This window comes from Tympanuchus pallidicinctus, unplaced genomic scaffold (assembly GCF_026119805.1).
Source record: "Tympanuchus pallidicinctus isolate F22 unplaced genomic scaffold, pur_lepc_1.0 scaffold1, whole genome shotgun sequence".
NCBI lineage: Eukaryota > Metazoa > Chordata > Aves > Galliformes > Phasianidae > Tympanuchus > Tympanuchus pallidicinctus.
The window spans coordinates 29,835,460-29,855,206 of record NW_026294618.1 but is presented as its reverse complement, the minus strand read 5'-3'; the positions used below and the strand labels follow the sequence as shown (position 1 = coordinate 29,855,206).

At 41.7% G+C, this 19,747-nt stretch overlaps 1 protein-coding gene across 5 annotated transcripts in view; it reads left to right on the top strand.

The window, feature by feature from the left end:
- Positions 1–19,747, top strand: part of COL12A1 (collagen type XII alpha 1 chain) — a 104,821-nt gene that overhangs the window by 3,374 nt on the left and 81,700 nt on the right. For 2 of the 5 annotated variants that reach the window (XM_052678822.1, XM_052678844.1), the window contains exons 1-10: positions 1,558–1,831; positions 4,197–4,304; positions 12,230–12,346; positions 13,616–13,759; positions 15,304–15,360; positions 16,035–16,298; positions 16,409–16,573; positions 17,003–17,176; positions 18,011–18,301; positions 18,519–19,121. In XM_052678822.1, the coding sequence (XP_052534782.1) occupies positions 4,232–4,304; positions 12,230–12,346; positions 13,616–13,759; positions 15,304–15,360; positions 16,035–16,298; positions 16,409–16,573; positions 17,003–17,176; positions 18,011–18,301; positions 18,519–19,121 (1,888 nt within the window). In that variant the 5' untranslated portion in view covers positions 1,558–1,831; positions 4,197–4,231. Of the gene's footprint in view, positions 1–1,556; positions 1,832–4,196; positions 4,305–12,229; positions 12,347–13,615; positions 13,760–15,303; positions 15,361–16,034; positions 16,299–16,408; positions 16,574–17,002; positions 17,177–18,010; positions 18,302–18,518; positions 19,122–19,747 lie in introns of those variants that run through there. The other 3 variants (XM_052678854.1, XM_052678833.1, XM_052678863.1) reach the window with 3 other exon arrangements.

The window sequence follows — 19,747 nt, the reverse complement described above, 5'->3', positions numbered from 1 at the left end:
GATGTTCTTGGTGTGTGATGTGTTTGCTCAGGAAGTGAGATGAAAATTAGAACCTCAGAATTAATTTCTTAGAAAACCCATTTTTAAAATTTTTTTAAATTTATTTATTTATTTATTTATTTATTTATTTATTTACATATCAGCTCTGGGTAGGAAGAAATGAAATTCCCTGAGAAAATGCCAACGAAGAAAATCTAAGCAGACAGCTGGGCAAGGGGTGAACAGGTCAAGAGTATCTGAGGGTTTATCAGCAGAGATGTTGCTTTTGGGAAGCATGTGTTATCAACACCAGACAGCTGAAGCCATGGCACGTCCCTGAGAGCAGCTGACGCACTTCCAAAGTGTCTGAAAATGTCAGAGCACGTCTTCTGGTTATCACCTTCTTTTCAGCATTCGGGCTGTGATGCTGATTCCTGGACAATTGCAGAGATGAAGGTGGCCGGATTCAGCTCAGGAAGGACACGTCCTCCTGTCCACACATCCTCGATCTCCCAGTCCTGAGGAAAGCGCCTGGGAGCCGTCCTTCCACACATTACCGGCTCCTGCTATCGGCCACTTCCACCCAGATGTGCCCCGTCCCGATCCCTCGGAAGCTGACGTGGGGCCAACACACTGCTGAAATCTCCCAGACCTCTTCCAAACAGGCTCTCTCCACATCAGGGAGGTGTTGGCCTGCTCCTCAATTTTGCATTCAATTTTTCTTTTCCCCTTTGTCTGCTCTTTGCCGTGGGCTTCATTAATCCTTTTTATTATTATTGTTATTTTTTCTTACTTTCTTTCTTATTTCTTTCTTTATATTTATTTGTACTTCTCAGCCTGCCCCTTCCTGACCCCCTGCCGCCCCACACCTGCGCTCCAACCCGGGCCGCTCCACGCCGCCGCCGCCGCCAGGGGTCGCCGCCGGCCCGCGGATGGAGCCCCGCAGCATGGGAGGCCGGGTGCGAGGCAGGCTGCTCTGCCACCATCCTGGCCGCCGCCTCTCCTTTTTCCGCGTCCTTGTGCCGCGGACCCCTTGGTTTTTAGCCGCGGGAGTGCTGGAGGAGAACTTTCGCAGGGGTGGGAGCAAGGCCCCCGCGGTGCCCGGTTCCGTGCCTCGAGCAGGCAGCCGGGAGCGGGGAAGCCCCGCGGAGCCCCTCGGCGCGGCGCGCTCCCGGCTCGAGAGGCGCTGCTGGTGTTGAAGGTTCCCGCTGTCGGGCAGTGAGAAGGGTTCGCCCCCGGGGCCCCAAACGAACGTGGGAGGAGGTGGGCTAACGCGCGCACGGTATGTGTATGTAGGATGCTTAGGCTGGAGGGCGAACGCGTCTGGTTGCGTGAAGATGACTATTAATGGGTTATTTGGTGGCTGTGCGCCGTGCCGCCCCGAGGTTCCCCGCGGGGACACCCCACGCGCCCGGGGACTCAGATTTTCCACCGCTCGCCCCGTCTCCCCCCGGGCGCGGCGACGGGGCAGGCGGGAGGGGGCGGCGGGACGGCCCCTGCCCCCGGGCGCGCTGCCGCCCGCCTCATGCCGCAGGAATGCGCGGAGGTATGCGCCAGTTTCCAGAAGCGGATCCCCTTCCCTGCTGGAGCGGAGCGGCGCATATATCATCCGGTGGCAGCAGTCCACCTTCCCTGCAGTTTCGTAACCGCTTACGAGGGTAAATTGAGAGTTGGGAACAGCCCTCTATTAAGTAGCAGATTGAAGAGAGACTCTTCCCACTTGGAGAAGGCGAGTCTTCCCCGACGGACCCCTCGCGTCGGGAGCTACAGTCATCGAGGCGTCTCCCCCGCGCCCGGCTGCTGCCTCCGCTCCTCCTTCGCCGCCGCTGCTACGCGCCGCTCCCTCCACCAGGTGCCCCCGGAGCTTCATCCTTTCTCCTCCTCCCTCTCTCCAGGTCCGACGGCCACTGCTACGGGCACCGCCACCGACCCGGAGCCCCGCAGCCTCCCGGAGGTCGGTGCTGCCGGCAGCGGGGCTCTGCCCTCCTCCCGCACCCCGCACGGCGCTTTGAGTGCGGCGGCAGCAGGGGCTGGGAGCGTGTGCCGGGGGCTGCCCGGCGCCGGGATCTCCGTCCCCTCGGGGGATGCCCGGGCAGTGGCTGCCGGGGATCGCTCTCCGCCTCTCCCGTGCTGTTTGCAGATCTCCGGCATTCTTTCTCCTTCCAGTTTTTATGTCTTTTGACCCATCTACTAGGTTCTCCTGTTTGTTTCTTTGTTTCTTAGAGGGTGTGTGTATATGTATGTAAAGCATGAAAATAGTAAATTTCACTCGCTGCATCGTTTGGAAATACTATGGCTAACCTTTGTGGGTTTGAATTAGCGTGAGATCAGACTGCTACTGGTGAAAGCCCGGTATTAGAATGGTTTCAAGATAAAAGCTGTGGTGGTGCTGCGAAGGCAGCTTTTGGCCATGCTCAGCCCGCACAGGGAGCTCTCCCTGCAGCCTGCAGGCTTGCTTTCACACGTCCAGATTTGAGAGAAAGAAAAGGAGTGTTTCAATGCGGGCGATGGGTGTTTGGATGAGAAGTTTTATTGCACAAAAGAAAAATGTAGACCGGGAGCAGTAGACTTGCAGCAGTAATGAGCTCCGAGGTGCCGCTGCGAGATGATTGATTTCTGTTGCTCTTCTCAAGGATCAAAAGATGGCACTCCAAGCCCACGCAAGCTTCCCAGGACTAAAGTCCTTTTAAACGCTGGGTTTAGGCGATCCTTACCTCGCTGCACACTGTGTTAGCTGCACGAGAGGACGGGCGCTTCCCACGCAGAGCGGTGGCAGGATCGCGGAGCTCAGCGCTGTTTAATGCCAACCTCGGTGCTTATGTTAGTGTCAGGGACTCGACGCGGTCAGTTTTGCTCTTCTGCTTACGCACTGGAGGTGTCGCTCGACTGAAATGATCGCTTGGTTTTGCCTTGAGCTCTCTCTAATGCTATGTGCAGTTGGCTGAGGCAGCGCACCCAGCTGCCCTGCAGACGGCCGGCAGAAGCCTTTCAGGCTCGGTGTCAATAACCGGGAAAGGCATGCCTGGATCTCGGTAGCGTTTCCTGGATCTGGTCTCTGAATGTGCATTGCTGGCTAGTTCCCTAGGTGGCAGAAGAATATTTTCCCTTTTGGCTGTTTCTGTGGGCTAACGAGTTATGGATTTTTCTTTTGTTTTGCTCTTGGCACCTTCCCGATAAAATCTGTTGCCTAATTGCTTGTGGAGTTCTCTTTCCTCCAGCCTAATTATGATGGATGATATGTGATGCATTTATAGCTTTGTTCAACCAAATTACCCCTCCCTACTTCCTGAGCTAAAAAAATACTTATATGCCTGTGCAAGGAAGGGCATGCATACTAGCCCTTACTTAGAAGAAAAATCATTTGTAAGTTTTGCTGGAGGAAGTGGGAGCAGTTTGACATGACTTTGAGCAGAGAGAGTTGAAAAGGTAGAGCTGTTTGCATCTAGAAGCTGCTAACCTGGCCCAATCCCACCTATTTTGCTAGACAACCTGCAGGGATTGCAGGACTCTTTGGCCTGCCCGCTCTTTATGGTGTATTTGAAATCTGTTTTCTCTCAGAATTTGTAAATGAATTATCAGATGTTGAAACATCGTGGCTAGACAGACGTGTCAGGTTTCAGCTGTGTTACATACACTTCTGTATAATCTATTTCAGACCTTCGAGAAATGAAGAATAGCACATTCGTAGGCAGAACACTTCAAAAAAAGTTTTATTATGGTTTCCAAATTGCCTTGAGACCACTAAAACCCAGCTAACTAAGTGCTTCAGCAGCTATGAAAAAGGAGCCGAATAAAATCCCCAGCTGAAAGAGACATTTGGTTGATTGAAGGCAGCAGTGACCTCTGAATTAGCTATCATGGCACTCGCGATGAAGTCATGGAGCTCCCTCCTGGCTCCTGCCGTGCGGAGGCGCTCAGCTTTGCACGTTAACCCTGGCGAGGTTAAAGCTGTGTGTGCTACCGGGATCAGGAAGGGTTCGGTGACAAAAGGCACATTATTGCGAGAATGGACTTGAGTTAGTCATGCAGATCTGTCACAGTTTTGGATCACTTTCAAGTCTAGAGGTTTTAACCTGGTCCCGTGGGTGGGTGCTGGGGATAAGGGAACAAAGTGAAATCCCCCTTCGTCTTTCTTATGTCTCATGAATACACCCACGCAGCCCTCTAATCCATGCATATGATTTCCTTTCTTCCTCTTTTTGCCCCTACTGCTGCAGATTCATTCATGTTGTTGTGAGCTGAAAGGGCAGCCATGAGGACAGCGCTGTGCTCGGCGGTGGCTGCGCTGTGTGCCGCCGCCCTCCTCTCCTCCATCGAGGCTGAAGGTAACCGTCCCCCCCCTGCCCCTTTGCGCGGGTGCCCCGTGAGACAACCCACCAGGCCCAAGCTGCCGCCTCCCCTCTCTCTTTTTGAATGTCACTCCTTCACCTTCTCTCTTTCTCTCCTTCAGAGGAACGCCTCTCCTTCTTTGCCCAGCTCCTTCTGTGCTCTGTTTCTCCTGGCTGGTCAGTCAAAATGTAGCTCCCTCTCTCTGTCTCTCTGGTGTGCTGTCCACACCGCTCTGCAGCAGCGACGCCCCAGGGGAATGCAGTGTCCCGAGGAGCCCCGGGCACTGCCGGGGCCACACCACTGTCCTGCGCCTGCTGGAGCCACTGGGCTGTGCAGTTGTGGTTAGTCGCATTGAGCGAGGAAAGGAGAAATCTGCCACCCGACCACCTGCAGCTCTGAAATAAAATGCTCCAACAGAGTCTGGCTCTCCGCGCCTGTTGTGTTATGTTTGGGCTGGCCGCCTCGCCTTCACCCCGCTGGTCTCCTGGCCCCCCATGCTCAGTGGGGCAACCCCTGACTGAGCACTTGGGGCGGCCTTACCTCTCCCCAGGTACTTTGGCCTTTGCGGTGGGCCTGGTATGTGGGACAGCTCTGGGGAGATGTCATTGTATCATGCATCCCATATGCAGCCGAAAGGTGGCCGGGCCTGAGCCAGACCCTGCTGTGCCACTGGGCTCCGAGGCTCTGGCACACCTGTTGTGCCATTGTCCGCAGAGCAGTGGGGAAACACAACACTCATCGTGGTGTTTCTGCTGCCCTGGGGGACTAGCACAAGTGTGGGATAACCTCCTCCATGTGAGCTGGACAGTAGTAACAGCATTTCTGTTAGCAGTGTCCGCCAAGAGAAATACAAAGATGCAAGGTGCAGCTGAACGCAGAAGTGATTTGGTTTGACCTCTGGAACTCAGCTCCATCAATAGGGTGTGCCCTGTGTTTGAACTGGGAAAAACAGAAGCCAGTGTCTGGTAATTCAGTTTTTCCCCTCTTCCTATTTCCATACTGAGCTGAAAAAAATTCTCTGATTTTGGACTGTCACAACTGCCTGTGTCTGGACCTGGCTGCCTTGGGTGATGGCTACTAAAAGTATGGTGTGTGAGAGAGGCCTCTAAGATGTCTCTTCCCACGTCTGCTCTGCTGTCATGAGGCACAGAGGCATAAAAGAGACAATTTTCTGGAAAATATGGCATGTCTGTTGTCAGTACTACATCTGGTCACCCTAGGAGGGGATCAACTCTCTGCTTCCCTCTCATGCTACATTGTTGTTGGCTGAACAACCAGAAAGGTCATGTAAAGTCTTTTCAGAACTGCATTTCAAATGCAGGACCACTGTGCCAGAGAAAGCAGAGGAAACGTACGGTTTTGATGGAAGAAGGGAGTGGATGTATTTGTGCATGCTTCCCACTGCTAGCAATGAGCTGGTTCAGGGCTTGAGTGATGTCGCTGTTGTGCTGCACTGTTGGTTACCTTTAAGGAGTGAGCTATTTCAAAATGAATGAAGGCATTTCATTTATGTGGTATGGACTGAAATAGCCACAGTCTGAGGAGTGTTAATGAAAGCTAGAGACACTTGGAGAAGCACACAACTGTTTTGTAAGGATGAAGCTAGTTATATTACCAGTCAAGCTGACTGTTTAGATGTCATTATAAAGTGTGTGCCACTGTTAAACAAAGGAACGGACAAAGCCTGATCTTGTCAATTGTGGAGCACTCCTGATAAGATTTATGCTGCTCTGTGTTTGCAAGCTTGCATTAAATATGGATTAAATAGCTTTGGAGCAACTTCTCATAGCTCCAAAGTTTTGAAGCAAGAGCAGAGAAGTGTCTTTGAGTAGGAAGTACGGCGAGAAATAGCGATGCTGAAAATAGAAATTTCAAATCAGGAATACCTTAGGACTTGCTCTGGTGAGAGCTGCTGATTAAAGCCTTTTTTTTTTGCCACTGTGCTTTTTGACTGGGCAATAGGGGCCATTCTTCTGCACTGTTCTAACATTGTGCTTTAATTTTGTACATTGCATGTCGGATCTTAGTTGCTTTAGTTCTGGTCTCATTCCAACTTAACTTCTGTCTGCTGAACTGACTTTCTCCTACAGATATTTGTCTCTTTAGTCTGTTCCTTCAACTTCCACATCATACTGTGCCAAAATCCTCTTCCTTCCAGTCCTGTCTCAGGCTGCTAGTGCTACATACAGTTGCATGACTGTACTTTATTGCACTTTTTTTTTTTTTAATTTTTTTTCTTTTATTCCCTTGGCTCCTCCTACAGTGGTTGCAAGAGGTGCAGTTGGAGTTTTCTTTCTGTCAGCTGTGCTCAGGTACTTGGTAGAATGAAAAAGTGAGAGAGGGATAAGGAAGAAGAGCACTTGATGTGGTCAGTGTTGTTGATCTGCAATGGGAATGTGGTGTGAAAGCAAAGGGAAGGAAAAACAATGCTCTCTTTCTTCTGCCTTCCGCCAGCTTCCATTTTTCAGTCTCTCCTGGCAGTAGATCTGGTATTTTTTTCTGAAAGTGGTGTTCAGATTCCTAAATACTCCAGGATGAAACTGGTTCTTCATCACAGCTGCTCTGTGAATCTTTCGCAAGAGCAGTGCTCTGATGCTGTTGGCGAGAGAGAGAGAGGTGCAGTAATGGTGTTAGAGCTTTTCTACAGAGATACAGCAAAGCAAGGGTTTCTCTTTGGATATTTACTGTGGCAGTAGAATGGGTAAAACCAACATATAGTCTGAATGCATTCATGGCATTTCTCTGTGGAAGTTACTTGTTTACTTTGGACAAGTGAGCGGATATGTTTTCAAGCTCTGTGTTTTTATTTTTACAATGAAATTCTACCTGTTTCAATTTGCAGTCCTTCTGGTCTCTCTCTCTGGCCTTAAGCATAATATGTATGATGCCTTATTTTATGCTTTATTTGTTTCTTGCCATTTCAGTCCAGCACTGCCCAACTGCAGTGTAGTTGATGTATGTCCTTGCGTCAAGAATTCTTTCTGACGCACTGTATTTTCCTTCTGTGATCACATACAGCTGGGGGCAAATCTGTGTCCTTCTATTAAAAGATAATGTTTTCATTGTTACAATTGAGCCAAGTTAATTCCTTGCAAGTAACCAGTTTGTTATAATCAGAAGGTAGTGCTATTACGGTGTCCTGGCTTCTGTAGTGTTTGCTACATGCAGGGGAATTGTTGAAGGCACAAAAGGAAGGAAATAATTGGCTCTGCATAACCATTGAGCACGTGACAGTTCTGACTTTTCAATGTTTTGGGAATTGGTTCAGACCTGAGAGGTCTTTTTTCTAGAGGATAGGGAAGGAGGGCATCCCTGAGCCCAAGATGACCCAGGATAGATGAAACTTCTAAAGTTGATCACCTAATCAGCTTTGGAATTGGTTGGTGGGACCATTAGTTCATGCCCTTTTGGTGTATGATTTCTATCCTTTGAGAAATTAGCTGTTGATTTTCAAATTCCTGAAGAGAGAACCATTTAGAGGGAAGTGTGAATGTTTTGTATGGATGTTTTGTATATGGATGATGCTGACTACAAATTCTTGCTTTTTCCCACTTCTAATTAGAATTAGAAGCAAAGCATACATGTGAGTTTATGTATATACACACATACACACACATACATATGAACAAACATGCCAAAATTTGGTAAATATTTATGCATGTATTGTGTATATATATATATTATAGTTATTTGTTACATTACATTTAAATGTGTATACTTATATGCAAAAAGAATGTATACATATTTAAATGATTTTCTTTCAAAATACATTTACATGAGCTGCATATCTTGTATTTTGAATAAATTTCATGTATAGTGTAAAATTTTTAAAAATGCAGATCTACAGGAGACACTTTATGTACTGTTGGCAGTGAATATCTTGCAAGGCTGAGAAGCTATTCTCTTCTACACTGACAGGCTATAACTCATTCCTTCTCCTATTCATATTAGCAAGATGAACTTCAAAGGACCTTGACTGGGGTTGTGATCTAGTTAGCTGTGTCAAATTTGTGCCAAGTATGAAGAAAACATTACATGAAGAGTTTGGGCCTCTTCCAGCCTCAGCAGGGCTTATCTCAATGAGACCATGAGGGGCCTTATTCTTCAGCTACCATGGCCTGTATGCTATTTTAACAAGAACTAGTATGTTATTTTTCATGCTAATTAGCAGCAATTTTTTTCAGTGTTGGAATGGCAGTTTTTGTGTCACATAAGGGTTGTGGAGTGCAGCTACTTCCAAGTTATATTACTTTTAAGATTGGTTATAGATCTGAATTGCTTGATTTGCTGATTATATTTTTCTTCTATCTTATTAAGATGCTTGTTGGGATGTTCTAGCAGTCACATATGTAGTCTATAGAAAACTGTAGACTTCTGGTCTGTTGATAAATCGATGTGTATTATCTGTTGAGTAATACAAGCTAGTCTAAGACATACATAAATAACATACTTTGCTCTATACATTTTTTTCTTTTTTGCAGAAAATATACTGCTGTATTATATGCATATAATGGAAGGAGTGAATGAAGTATGTCTAATTGTTTTTTATCTTTTGTGGTCTGTAAGATAGGATATGCAATCAAGGAAGCTGTCATGTCATAGTTCTAAGAGTGGTGAGAGTTAACACTGTGTAAACATTAAAAATTTATACTGTCATAGAGCAAGTTAAGATTTTACTGAACTGGAATGCTGTAGTGGAGCCCTACATTTCTGTGCAGCAGCAGTGGGATCACTGCATGAAGGGAATAGTACGATACTGTCATGTGTTACAATCCCAGTCTTGTACCTTCATATGTCAGAGAGAAGTTTGTCCTAGATTTTGATATAGCAGGGCTGGACAGACTGTCACTACTCTTTACACATGTGCACAGCTTCATTTGGGCTAGTAGTCTTATGTCAAGACTGCTTGCTCAGGTAAGGCTTAAGCCTTTGTAAAAATGGAGTTTTAAAGGCTGTTCCTGCAATGGGGCAAAGTCCCACTAGACCAAGGGCCACTTAGTTCCTGGTCTGATTTCATAAGAATATTTTGTGGAGGGCTGGTGGAATTGCCCTGTTTGATGATGACAGTAAGATTTTTACCCTCTAACTATTTTGATGTACTTCAGATTGACTTGCACCTCTGTCATATGACCGTGCTTTGATCTTGATCCCACAGCCAGTTTCACATGGATGAAATTCAATCCATGTGAAAGACAGTGGATGTTGTAGAGGTTCTATGTGAGTATCGAAAGCTTGCAGGCCGTCCAGAAGACATTTTGACAACATTGGATTCAAACTTGCTTTCCTTCACTCAGACGAATTTCCTTTTTGGATTTCCATGGAAGAAACACACAGTGATTTAATTTTTTGAGCCAACCATATGCTGAGGATGAGCAGATTAAAAGTGCAACAAAAGAGATTGAGCTTAGGTATTGGGAACAACTTTATGAGGACAGAGGAATTAAGGCACTGAAGTAATTTCTGTGGGAAGCGGGCAGTTTTGCCAATGGTGGAAATCTCAAAATGTGATCTGAGCACCATGTCAAGAATGACGTGGAATGGCTGACCGTGTCTTGGCCATGGGAACGACTAGGGGACTTTCTGATGTCCCCTGCAAAACTGCTGTTCTATAAGGCTGTGAATAGCTGAATGAATGGATATGTTAATTATATATTGATGCACTGTTCTTTTCAACTGCCAAGATCCACATCTGAATTTTTAAAAAATGGATCAAAACCCTTTAAAATGTTCAAGACTTTTCCTCACAGTCAGTTTTTTCAGTTTATCTGGAATCCGGTCATTTGGATATCAACAAGTTGGGCTGCTGCTATCCTTCAGCAGCTAAAGCCTAAAGTCTCTGCTGCAACATACCAATTTACTTGCAAGGTTGGTGGTGCTATTTTTTCCATGTACTGATTTTTTTTTTTTAAAGCATGCTCAGGTCAGTTGTCTCTGCCTTTGCATTAAATTTGTCCTGAGCCATTGCTACTGAAACAATATTTTATAATGATATTCTTATTTATTACCTGAATGTATTGTACTATTAACATGTGTTGCATGATTTTGATACTAAGAGACTAGCCTGCAATCTCTAGCATTGTGGTACTCATAAAATGAATGATAGATAAAATGTGCATGCACATTTTAATGGTCTAATCTCACTGCCTGTGTATGGATAATAGGAAAAATAACAATTACTTCAATACTAGTTATCTATTTTATCAGTATTACAAAGCCATATTATCCTATGGTTGGAAATAACAGTAAATTAAAAGAGAAAAGAAGGCCTACAAAATTGGTTATCATTTTATTTTTTATCTCAGTCTTATTGCAATTGGATGGTGTCTTTTCATAAGTATATGTTTTAGCATTTATTTCTTGATCAGCTCGTTAAATTAGACTCCAAAGCAAGACAAAAGTCTTATTTGGGTTATAATAGAGATCTTCTGTGAAATGAAGAAGATCTATCAATTAAGAATGCCTGCAAAATGGTCTGCAGTAGTAAAGGAAAGTATGGCTGAATCTCATCTTACTTTGTAGACCTATTTAAACAATAATATATAATACACCTACCATGCACTGACAGTGAGTCAGTAAAATATTGCATGAGTAAGCATGACATTTTTACAAAGAGAATATCATTATAAAATATTTATGAAATGTCTTTGTGTAATGAACCTTGTACATGGAGGCTTTTGTCCATCGTGGGAAGCTAAAGAAATAATAATCAACATCTCATTTACATATGCATGATGCTGCAAAATAGCATACGTAAACTATTTCTTTCTGTACTGTTCAATTACTTCTGTCATCAGCTCCTACAAGATTTATTTGCAGTCATTTGTTTGGATCATTGGTGCCCTCTTTGCTGTTCTCTTTAGATTCCATAAAATGAATGTCCATAAAAATACTCTGATGTTGTCTTTTCATAATTAACCATTGTGTTGTATGGAACCATACTGGCATTTTATGTTAAAATGCCACTAGTAGTATGGGTACACCTGCTGCAAGCGGAACATGAAAACATTAGTTTACACCTTTGAATTTTTACAGTAATGTGGTGTAAACATATAGAATCTTATTTTTATGAGCTCCCACATCGGCTCAAATATGTCAACAAATTCCAACCATTACTAACCTCGTTTATCCACCCTTAGTTCCTCCATTCTTTGCAGCCATATGCAAAGTATGTCACTATAGAGGCTTCTAGGAACCAAGGGGTGGAGCTCTCCCTATTCTGAAATAAAATGATACATCAGTATATCATTATTACTGATATACATTTTACATGCATATTCTTATCTAGACCCTAGCAGAAATTGTTTTACTGAGCCAATTTGAACAAATGGCCAATTTGTTTTCCCTGTATTCTTAAAAATTTTTTTTTCTCTGCCAAGTTTCTAGATTCAGTGAAATTGATAAGAAATATGGCTGTGCAGAGACTATGCTCAAAAGCGGATCAATTCTTTGATGTCTAATTAAGAAGAGTACTGTGTTCTCTCAGTGTCCTAAATGATCTCTTGGTATTGTGAGCAGGTTGTGATTTGGCATGCTTGTACGGATTGCACCCAGCATGTACAGAAATTCCTTTTAATTGTTATGTGAAATGTTTGCATATGTGGTGATTATCTGTGAACTCATTGTACATGTATCCAAATGTGTTTTCTATTGTGCTTGATTTTGCTGGCCATTCTTGAATGTCTTGGCAACTCAAGAAACATACATCCTGTGCTGTCCTCTGTAACGCGTATACTCTTTGATGTTGTGTCATATTTTGTCAGCTTTTGTTTTACTCTTTTTCCAACAACATATCTTTATATTTGTTGGAAACAAATTTATGCAAAGACAATTTTAGTAAGCTTTGCTCAACATTATTTTATTTTTTCATTTGCCAAAGATTGTTCAAATGTTTAAACATCCACCTGGTATAAATCTTTTGCAGTTAATCCACCGTCAGACTTGAATTTTACAATTATAGATGAACATAATGTTCAAATGTCATGGAAAAGGCCACCAGATGAAATAGTGGGTTACAGGATAACTGTGGTTCCTACAAATGGTGAGTTCAATAAAATTTTATTACTTGGTTTTTGGAAAACCTGAGTACTTTTTTACTTGTATCCAAGTTAGGTATGAAAACAGTGAGTGACGTCTTTCTGAAGATTGAGTAGCAGCAAAGGGCATACACAAAAGAGCAGAGACTGTTCCTAATTAGAGTATTTCTTTCCTTAGTATTTACCATGTGTGGACTGCAATTAATAAGTTTTGGTTTCTTTTCCTTTGCAAGGAACAAGAAGGTAAAGTCCTCACTGTGTTCCTCTTTTATGCCTTTACCTTAAAGTTAGGGAATTGTATTGGTCTTCTTTCAAGTCCGTCTCCCAAGGGAAGTATTACATGTGTCAGATAACAATGCAGTGATGTCATGTAACTTCCATAACATGTCCATAATAATGGTTGTGTAAGACACTTGTTATTCTGTTTCACTTTGAGAAATAATCTGTGACAATCTGAATTGGAACTGGACCATAATTTGTTAAATTATAGTACATTTTGTATGTATGTTTTTGTCTTAGTCTCAGCTGAAATGAAATTGCTTTCTTCCGGGTGTCTGGTATATGCTATATTTTGTTCTTGGAGAAAAAAAATATCGATAACACACTGATGTTTATAGTTGCTGCTGAGCAGTACAGAGCCAGGGCCATTCATAGTGAAGGACCCAAGGAGCTGGAAGGGAACAGAATTAGGACAGCTGACTTAAACTGACAGAAGTGATATTTCATACCATATGACATCATGAGGAAAGAGTTTTGAAGGGGGTAGGAGTACATCTTGCTATCTTTTACTGCTCAGGGGGGCTACCTCAGCATTGGTTGGGTGGTGGTGAGCAATTGCTTGTGCATCACTTGTTATGCATATTTACATTTGTCAAAATTATTATCCTTTTCTTTTTCTCTTCTTAGTAAATTTTTTTTCTCAACTCACAAGTTCTACTTAGTTTTTTTCCCAATTCTCTTACCCATCCCGCTGGGAAGTGGGGAGAGTGAGCAAAAAGCAGTGTAGTGCTGAGCCACCTGTGGAGTTAAACCACAATTTTAAATTTCAAATTTCCTGGAATTTATTAAACATTTCAGTAATTTTTTCAGTACTGAAAACAACTTAATTGGAAGTTTCATATTTCAAAATACTTAAGGAAAGCAGAATTGTATCATTGTAAAATTGTCATTGGATGTTTAGATAGATTATTCTCTGTTGTATTTTTTTAAATAATCTTGCCACTGATATAACTGTATTTAAACACTGCATTAACTGTTTTATATATTTGTTGCAGATGGACCGACTAAAGAATTTACTCTTTCACCTAGCACAACCCAAACTGTCTTATCAGATCTTATACCTGATATAGAGTATGTTGTATCGATAGCTTCATATGATGAGGTAGAGGAGAGTCTGCCTGTTTTTGGCCAACTAACAAGTAAGTATATGTAATACAACTTATGGAAGAGAATAGAATAGTATAGAGTAGTTCGGAAGGACTTTTGAAGATAATTGAGTGCAACTGCCTGACCAGTTCAGGGCTAACCAAAAGTTAAATCGTGTTATTGAGGGCATTGTCCAAATGCTTATTGACATTTGTCTGGCATGGGGCATCAAACTGCCTTGCAAGGAAGCCTATCTCAGTATCTGACCAGAGTAAATACATTTTTCCTGCACAGTCTGAACCTCCCCAGCTGCAGCTTTGAGCCGTTCCTGTGTGTCCTGCAATCAGTTATAAGGAGCAGAGGCCACCACCTCCCTCTGCTTTCCTTTGGAGCTGCAGAGAGTAATGGGCTTACCTCTCAGCCTTCTTTTCTCCAGATTAGATAATCAAAGTGTCCTCAGCTTCTCACAGGACACTCCTTCCAACCCGTTGACCAGATTCCTGGTCCTTCTTTGGACACTTTCATGTATCTCAACATCCTTTTTATATTGTGGAGCTCAGAACCCCATATAGCCAAAATGAGGCTGCACTAGTGCTAAAATAAGCAGCAAAATCCCCCTCTTTTGACAGGCTGGCTCTGCTGTGTTTAATGCATTCCGAAATGTGGTTTGCCACCTTTGCTGCCAGGGCATACTGCTGACTCGTACAGAGCCTGATGTCAACCAGTTAGAAAACTGAATAGCAGAACTGACCAGTCATTTACAGAACTTGGCTTTATTCCAGTTCCTCAACAAAATATTGGCACATACCTAAACTCAGATCAGATGTAGCTGCACAAAAAGCGTCTTTTTTTTTTTTTTTTTTTTTTTGCATTAATTCTTCACAGGATCAAAGATGAAAGGATGCTTGGATATACTGTTTCTGACATCTCATACAGAGTTCTTTGCAGGAGCCCTCTGGTTTTGTTGAACTGGGCCTACTTCCTATTAACTGCATCCACATTCAAAGGGAAAGCTGTAATTGGCTTGAGTTAAGAAATGAATCTGTCTGGACTTCCGTGAAGAAAAAACCCACAAAATTATTTTCATTAAACAACAAAATGTGACATTATATACATATAAATCAAATATAGGCTTGTATAGACTTGTATCGTGCATAGTTAATAATTTTAAGTTAACCACAGACACATTGAATACTGTCTTCAATGGCATGTTTTGTCACATGCCTCAAGCTACCCAAACAACCACAGGAAAATTACTTACGATGAGTTTCCTAGTGTGTTAGTGAGGAGCAATACTTGTATTTCATCTGTGCATGTTGCAGTGAATTCTATGATTCTGTGGTTGATTTGGGGGATATTACTTGGAAATGTGTGAGTTCCAAATTATTACATTTTTTGTATTTTATATTGTCCTGAATGCTATGTTGTCAATTCTTCAATTACTTGTGATGCAGTTATAACTTGCCTTTCTGCATTCAATTTCTGAGGCTTTTCAGATTTGTGCCCCTAATTCCTTACATGGTTTTTTTAAAATTTTTATTTTAACAAATTAACCTAATTTCCTTTATTAATCCTACCTATGTTGTATTTTGTGCAGTTCAGACAGGTGGTCCGGGTATACCAGAGGAAAAGAAGGTTGAAGCTCAAATACAAAGTAAGATGTTTTGTCTATCAGTGTGTCTTGTATTTTGCCTAGTAGATGCTTTGCAGATTTAGTGAGATTTAGTTTCAGGGCCTTACAAAGTTAAGCTGTGTTCCTTTGTTACTTAGCAATAAAGTTAAAGCTACCTAAAATTAGGGTTAGGGTAGTATGGTTTGGTTGTGGTTGGACATGATGATCTTCAAGGTCTTTTCCAACCTGAGAAATTCTGTGATTCTATAAAGACTCTCCTCTATCAAGAAAAGACACTGTCTTTTCAAGGCAGTGCAGAAGATGCCATGCAGCTACTGTGGGGAGATAAGAATGGAAAGCAGAAGTGGTAACAAAATGACATTTCCTTAAAATTAAACTGTTTTTTATGTGTAAGTTAGCACCTGCTGTGGGATAACAGATCTTGTGAAATAGTGAGAGGTATCTTAAGACTGATTTTGTATCTGACAGTTCCATTGTATTAATGGCAGCTAAAAGTCCCTTGTCTTCACCTAGGTGAATAATGCTTCTCTAAGTAAAATAATTCCAGAGAATAATATGAGTCTATTAAAAATCTATTCATTTTATCTTTTATTCACTATTTCTCTCAGATGTTTCTCACTGATTTGTAAGAATACAATTGCACATCTGCTAACAATTTTTTGTTTGTTTGTTTTGTATGTGTGTGTGTGTTCCAGAATGCTCCATAAGTGCAATGACAGATTTAGTTTTCCTGGTAGATGGTTCATGGAGTGTAGGGAGAAACAACTTCAGATATATTCTGGACTTCATGGTTGCCCTTGTGTCAGCTTTCGACATTGGGGAAGAAAAGACAAGAGTTGGAGTTGTTCAATACAGTTCAGATACAAGAACAGAGTTCAATTTAAATCAGTATTTCAGAAGAAGTGATCTTCTTGATGCAATTAAAAGGATACCTTATAAAGGTGGCAACACAATGACAGGTATAGATTTCCCTCATATGTGTTTATGCAGCATATAATTCTTATTTTAAATTTGCTTTAAATCTTAGTTCGTTTGTGCCTAATAAAAATACAACTTGTCTTTTTTTCAGGTGAAGCTATTGATTATCTGGTTAAAAACACTTTCACTGAGTCAGCTGGAGCAAGAAAAGGCTTTCCCAAAGTAGCAATTGTCATTACGGATGGAAAAGCTCAAGATGAAGTTGAAATTCCTGCAAGAGAGCTTCGCAACATAGGAGTTGAAGTTTTTTCTTTAGGTATGTTTTTGATGAATGAGAGATTAGCTTTCCTAAAGCAGTAAGTTATACATTTTGCAGATTCTGGTTTTGAAGTTGTGCTATATCCATCTTTTCATATATGTGTGCCTTGAAATGGGCATTTGTAACCTTCAGAATGGAACATACGAGTTGTGTTAACTCGCTAGTAGTTTTGTAGCTCCTATGTGGAGACTAAGAAGGCTGATAAATAGAGTTTGACCCTTAGCCTTATCATATTATTTTCTTAAGTTGAAAATGGAGCATTTCATTGCATTTAGATATTTAGCAGTATGGTTATTGATAATGACATTAGAGAGAACTGAATTTAACTCAACTTTACCTCAATATATTCTGATACTCTATCAGTGCATTCACAGGTGTTTGTATTTTACAGCCACTTAACATGGTCCTGTCTATTGTGACTTCCAGGAATCAAAGCAGCAGATGCAAAAGAACTCAAGCTAATTGCATCTCAGCCTTCACTGAAACATGTGTTCAACGTGGCTAATTTTGATGGAATTGTAGATATACAGAATGAAATTATATTGCAGGTGTGCTCTGGAGTGGATGAACAGCTGGGTGAACTGGTTAGTGGAGAAGAAGGTGAGATACTTTTATAAATGCATTTACTGTTGTCAGCTCATTCTGATGTGTGTGTAAGCAGACTAGCTGTGCTTGCTTTGCTTTGTTTTTTTTTTTTTTTTTTTTTTTGAGTTTGATCCATTGCCTCATTTAGCAAGTGAGAAAAATAGGTTTCAGCTCTGTGCATTTAAATACAGGAGGACAAAATGTAATGCAGTAGCTTTGGAATAGCTCCATCATTCTGTAGTTTCAGGGGCAACAAAATGATGATCAGTTATCAGAGGCTCCTACAGTCATTTTGAACACCAGCTTCACTTCTATGGAGCAAATGTATGAAAAGGAAAAATCTGGTTGATGTAAGAGCAGAATATTAATGTTAAATGTTAAATAATAAATTGAAGAATCCTGAAAAAAACCAGACATCAAGCTGTATCACTGCAGTTTTCTGTCTGTGTAAGATTCTGAATAAGTAGTTATTTGTTGTACAAAATGGTAGCAGGATGACTCTGCTGTCACAATAATATGCTCAGGTCTGCATTTTTTCAGACCCTTTGCTGTGTTCTTATGGGTGTTGCTTTCACTTCTGACTGAAACAGGCTTAGAGGAGAAGAGCATTTCTTCTGGATCTTCACTAAACTGGTTCCACAAATGCACTCTTTATACTTTTACCTTCTCTCTGATGCCCCTCATGAAATTTCCTGTAATTCAGTTATGTTTGTTTATGCTAAAAATAGGTGTGATTTTTAAGTAAAGATTAAGCAAGGATGACTGAATTTATTTAGGAAATAAAAACGTACAAATAAATCTGTTTATAATTGCAATTAATAATTTGGGTTTACTTTCAATTTATTTCAGTGGTGGAGCCTGCTTCGAATTTAGTAGCCACTCAGATCTCCTCAAAATCTGTTAGGATCACTTGGGATCCATCCACAAGCCAAATAACTGGCTATCGGATACAGTTCATCCCAATGATAACTGGTGGAAAACAACATGTGCTGAGTGTGGGTCCTCAGACTACTGCTCTGAATGTTAAAGATCTCTCTCCAGACACAGAGTATCAAATTAATGTTTATGCAATGAAAGGACTGACCCCCAGTGAGCCCATAACTATAATGGAAAAAACACAGCAAGTCAAAGTTCAAGTGGGTGAGTTAAGAACTACTGCATTATTTCCAGACAGGAGCTTTTTGTCTGAACCTCAGATATTTGCTTTAGTATCATACCTTTACTGTTTATAAGAGCTTTACTTGAAATGGTTTATTTCCTTTATAAACAACTGGATATAATGCATGCACTGCAGATGCAATTGAAATACCATCGTTACTGAATACCTGTTTATAGCGGTGATTCTTTTTCTTTACAGAATGCTCACGTGGTGTGGATGTAAAAGCTGATGTTGTGTTTTTAGTGGATGGCTCCTACAGCATTGGTATCGCCAATTTTGTTAAAGTAAGAGCCTTTTTGGAAGTGTTAGTTAAAAGCTTTGAGATATCGCCTCGAAAAGTACAGATAAGTCTTGTCCAGTACAGCAGAGATCCCCATATGGAGTTTTCTTTGAACAGATACAACAGAGTGGAAGACATAATTCAAGCTATTAACACCTTCCCCTACAGAGGTGGATCTACCAACACAGGCAAAGCGATGACATATGTGAGGGAGAAAGTATTTGTTACCAGCAAAGGATCAAGACCAAATGTGCCAAGAGTCATGATTCTTATCACTGATGGAAAATCATCAGATGCTTTTAAAGAACCTGCAATAAAGCTGAGGGATGCAGATGTAGAAATATTTGCAGTTGGTGTGAAGGATGCAGTGCGTACAGAGTTAGAAGCAATTGCATCACCTCCTGCTGAAACCCATGTTTACACAGTGGAAGATTTTGATGCTTTCCAAAGAATATCATTTGAACTTACACAGTCTGTCTGCCTACGGATTGAGCAGGAACTGGCTGCAATAAGGAAAAAATGTGAGTAAATATTTCCTAGAAAAATATGGAAAATGCAATGAAAAAAAGGTGAAACAATGTCCTGTTGTTGTAGCAGCTACATAAAAGAATTAATGTAGAAATTGACCATCTACAAATAAAAAATGTAATAGCTGGGGTTTGGTTGTAATTTTGATGTATATTAAAAGCAATGGGAGGAAATAATAAAGAAATGGAGTTGAAAAAAAAAAAAGTAGAAATATCTTTCTCCTTCCTAAGTGCTAAGGAGCTTCTCAGTGTAGCTTCAGTTAAGTCTCCAGTAAAAGAGTTACTTAGTAAAGTTCATTCTTTAGCTGTTCAAAGTGAAGTAGCTAGTCAGAGCTTGTGTTCTAGAATTCTAAAGGCAATGAAGCAATGTAGGCATCTCCAGAAGGTGATTTGATTAATTTTTACGGTAAGATGAACGTTCCTAAGAAACTGGCCTTCTGTCTTCCCCAGCTGGAAAGAAGATGGGCTTAAAACAAGGCAATATAAGACAGCTAATGCTAGGTGACATAAATCTCATTCTAACTATGAAGTCTGAAATAAAGCAGGGCATGAAAGTCTTCACATGTATCTGTACTTGGCAAGCTTGGATACTGTTTACTATTTAAAAAAAAAAAAAATAC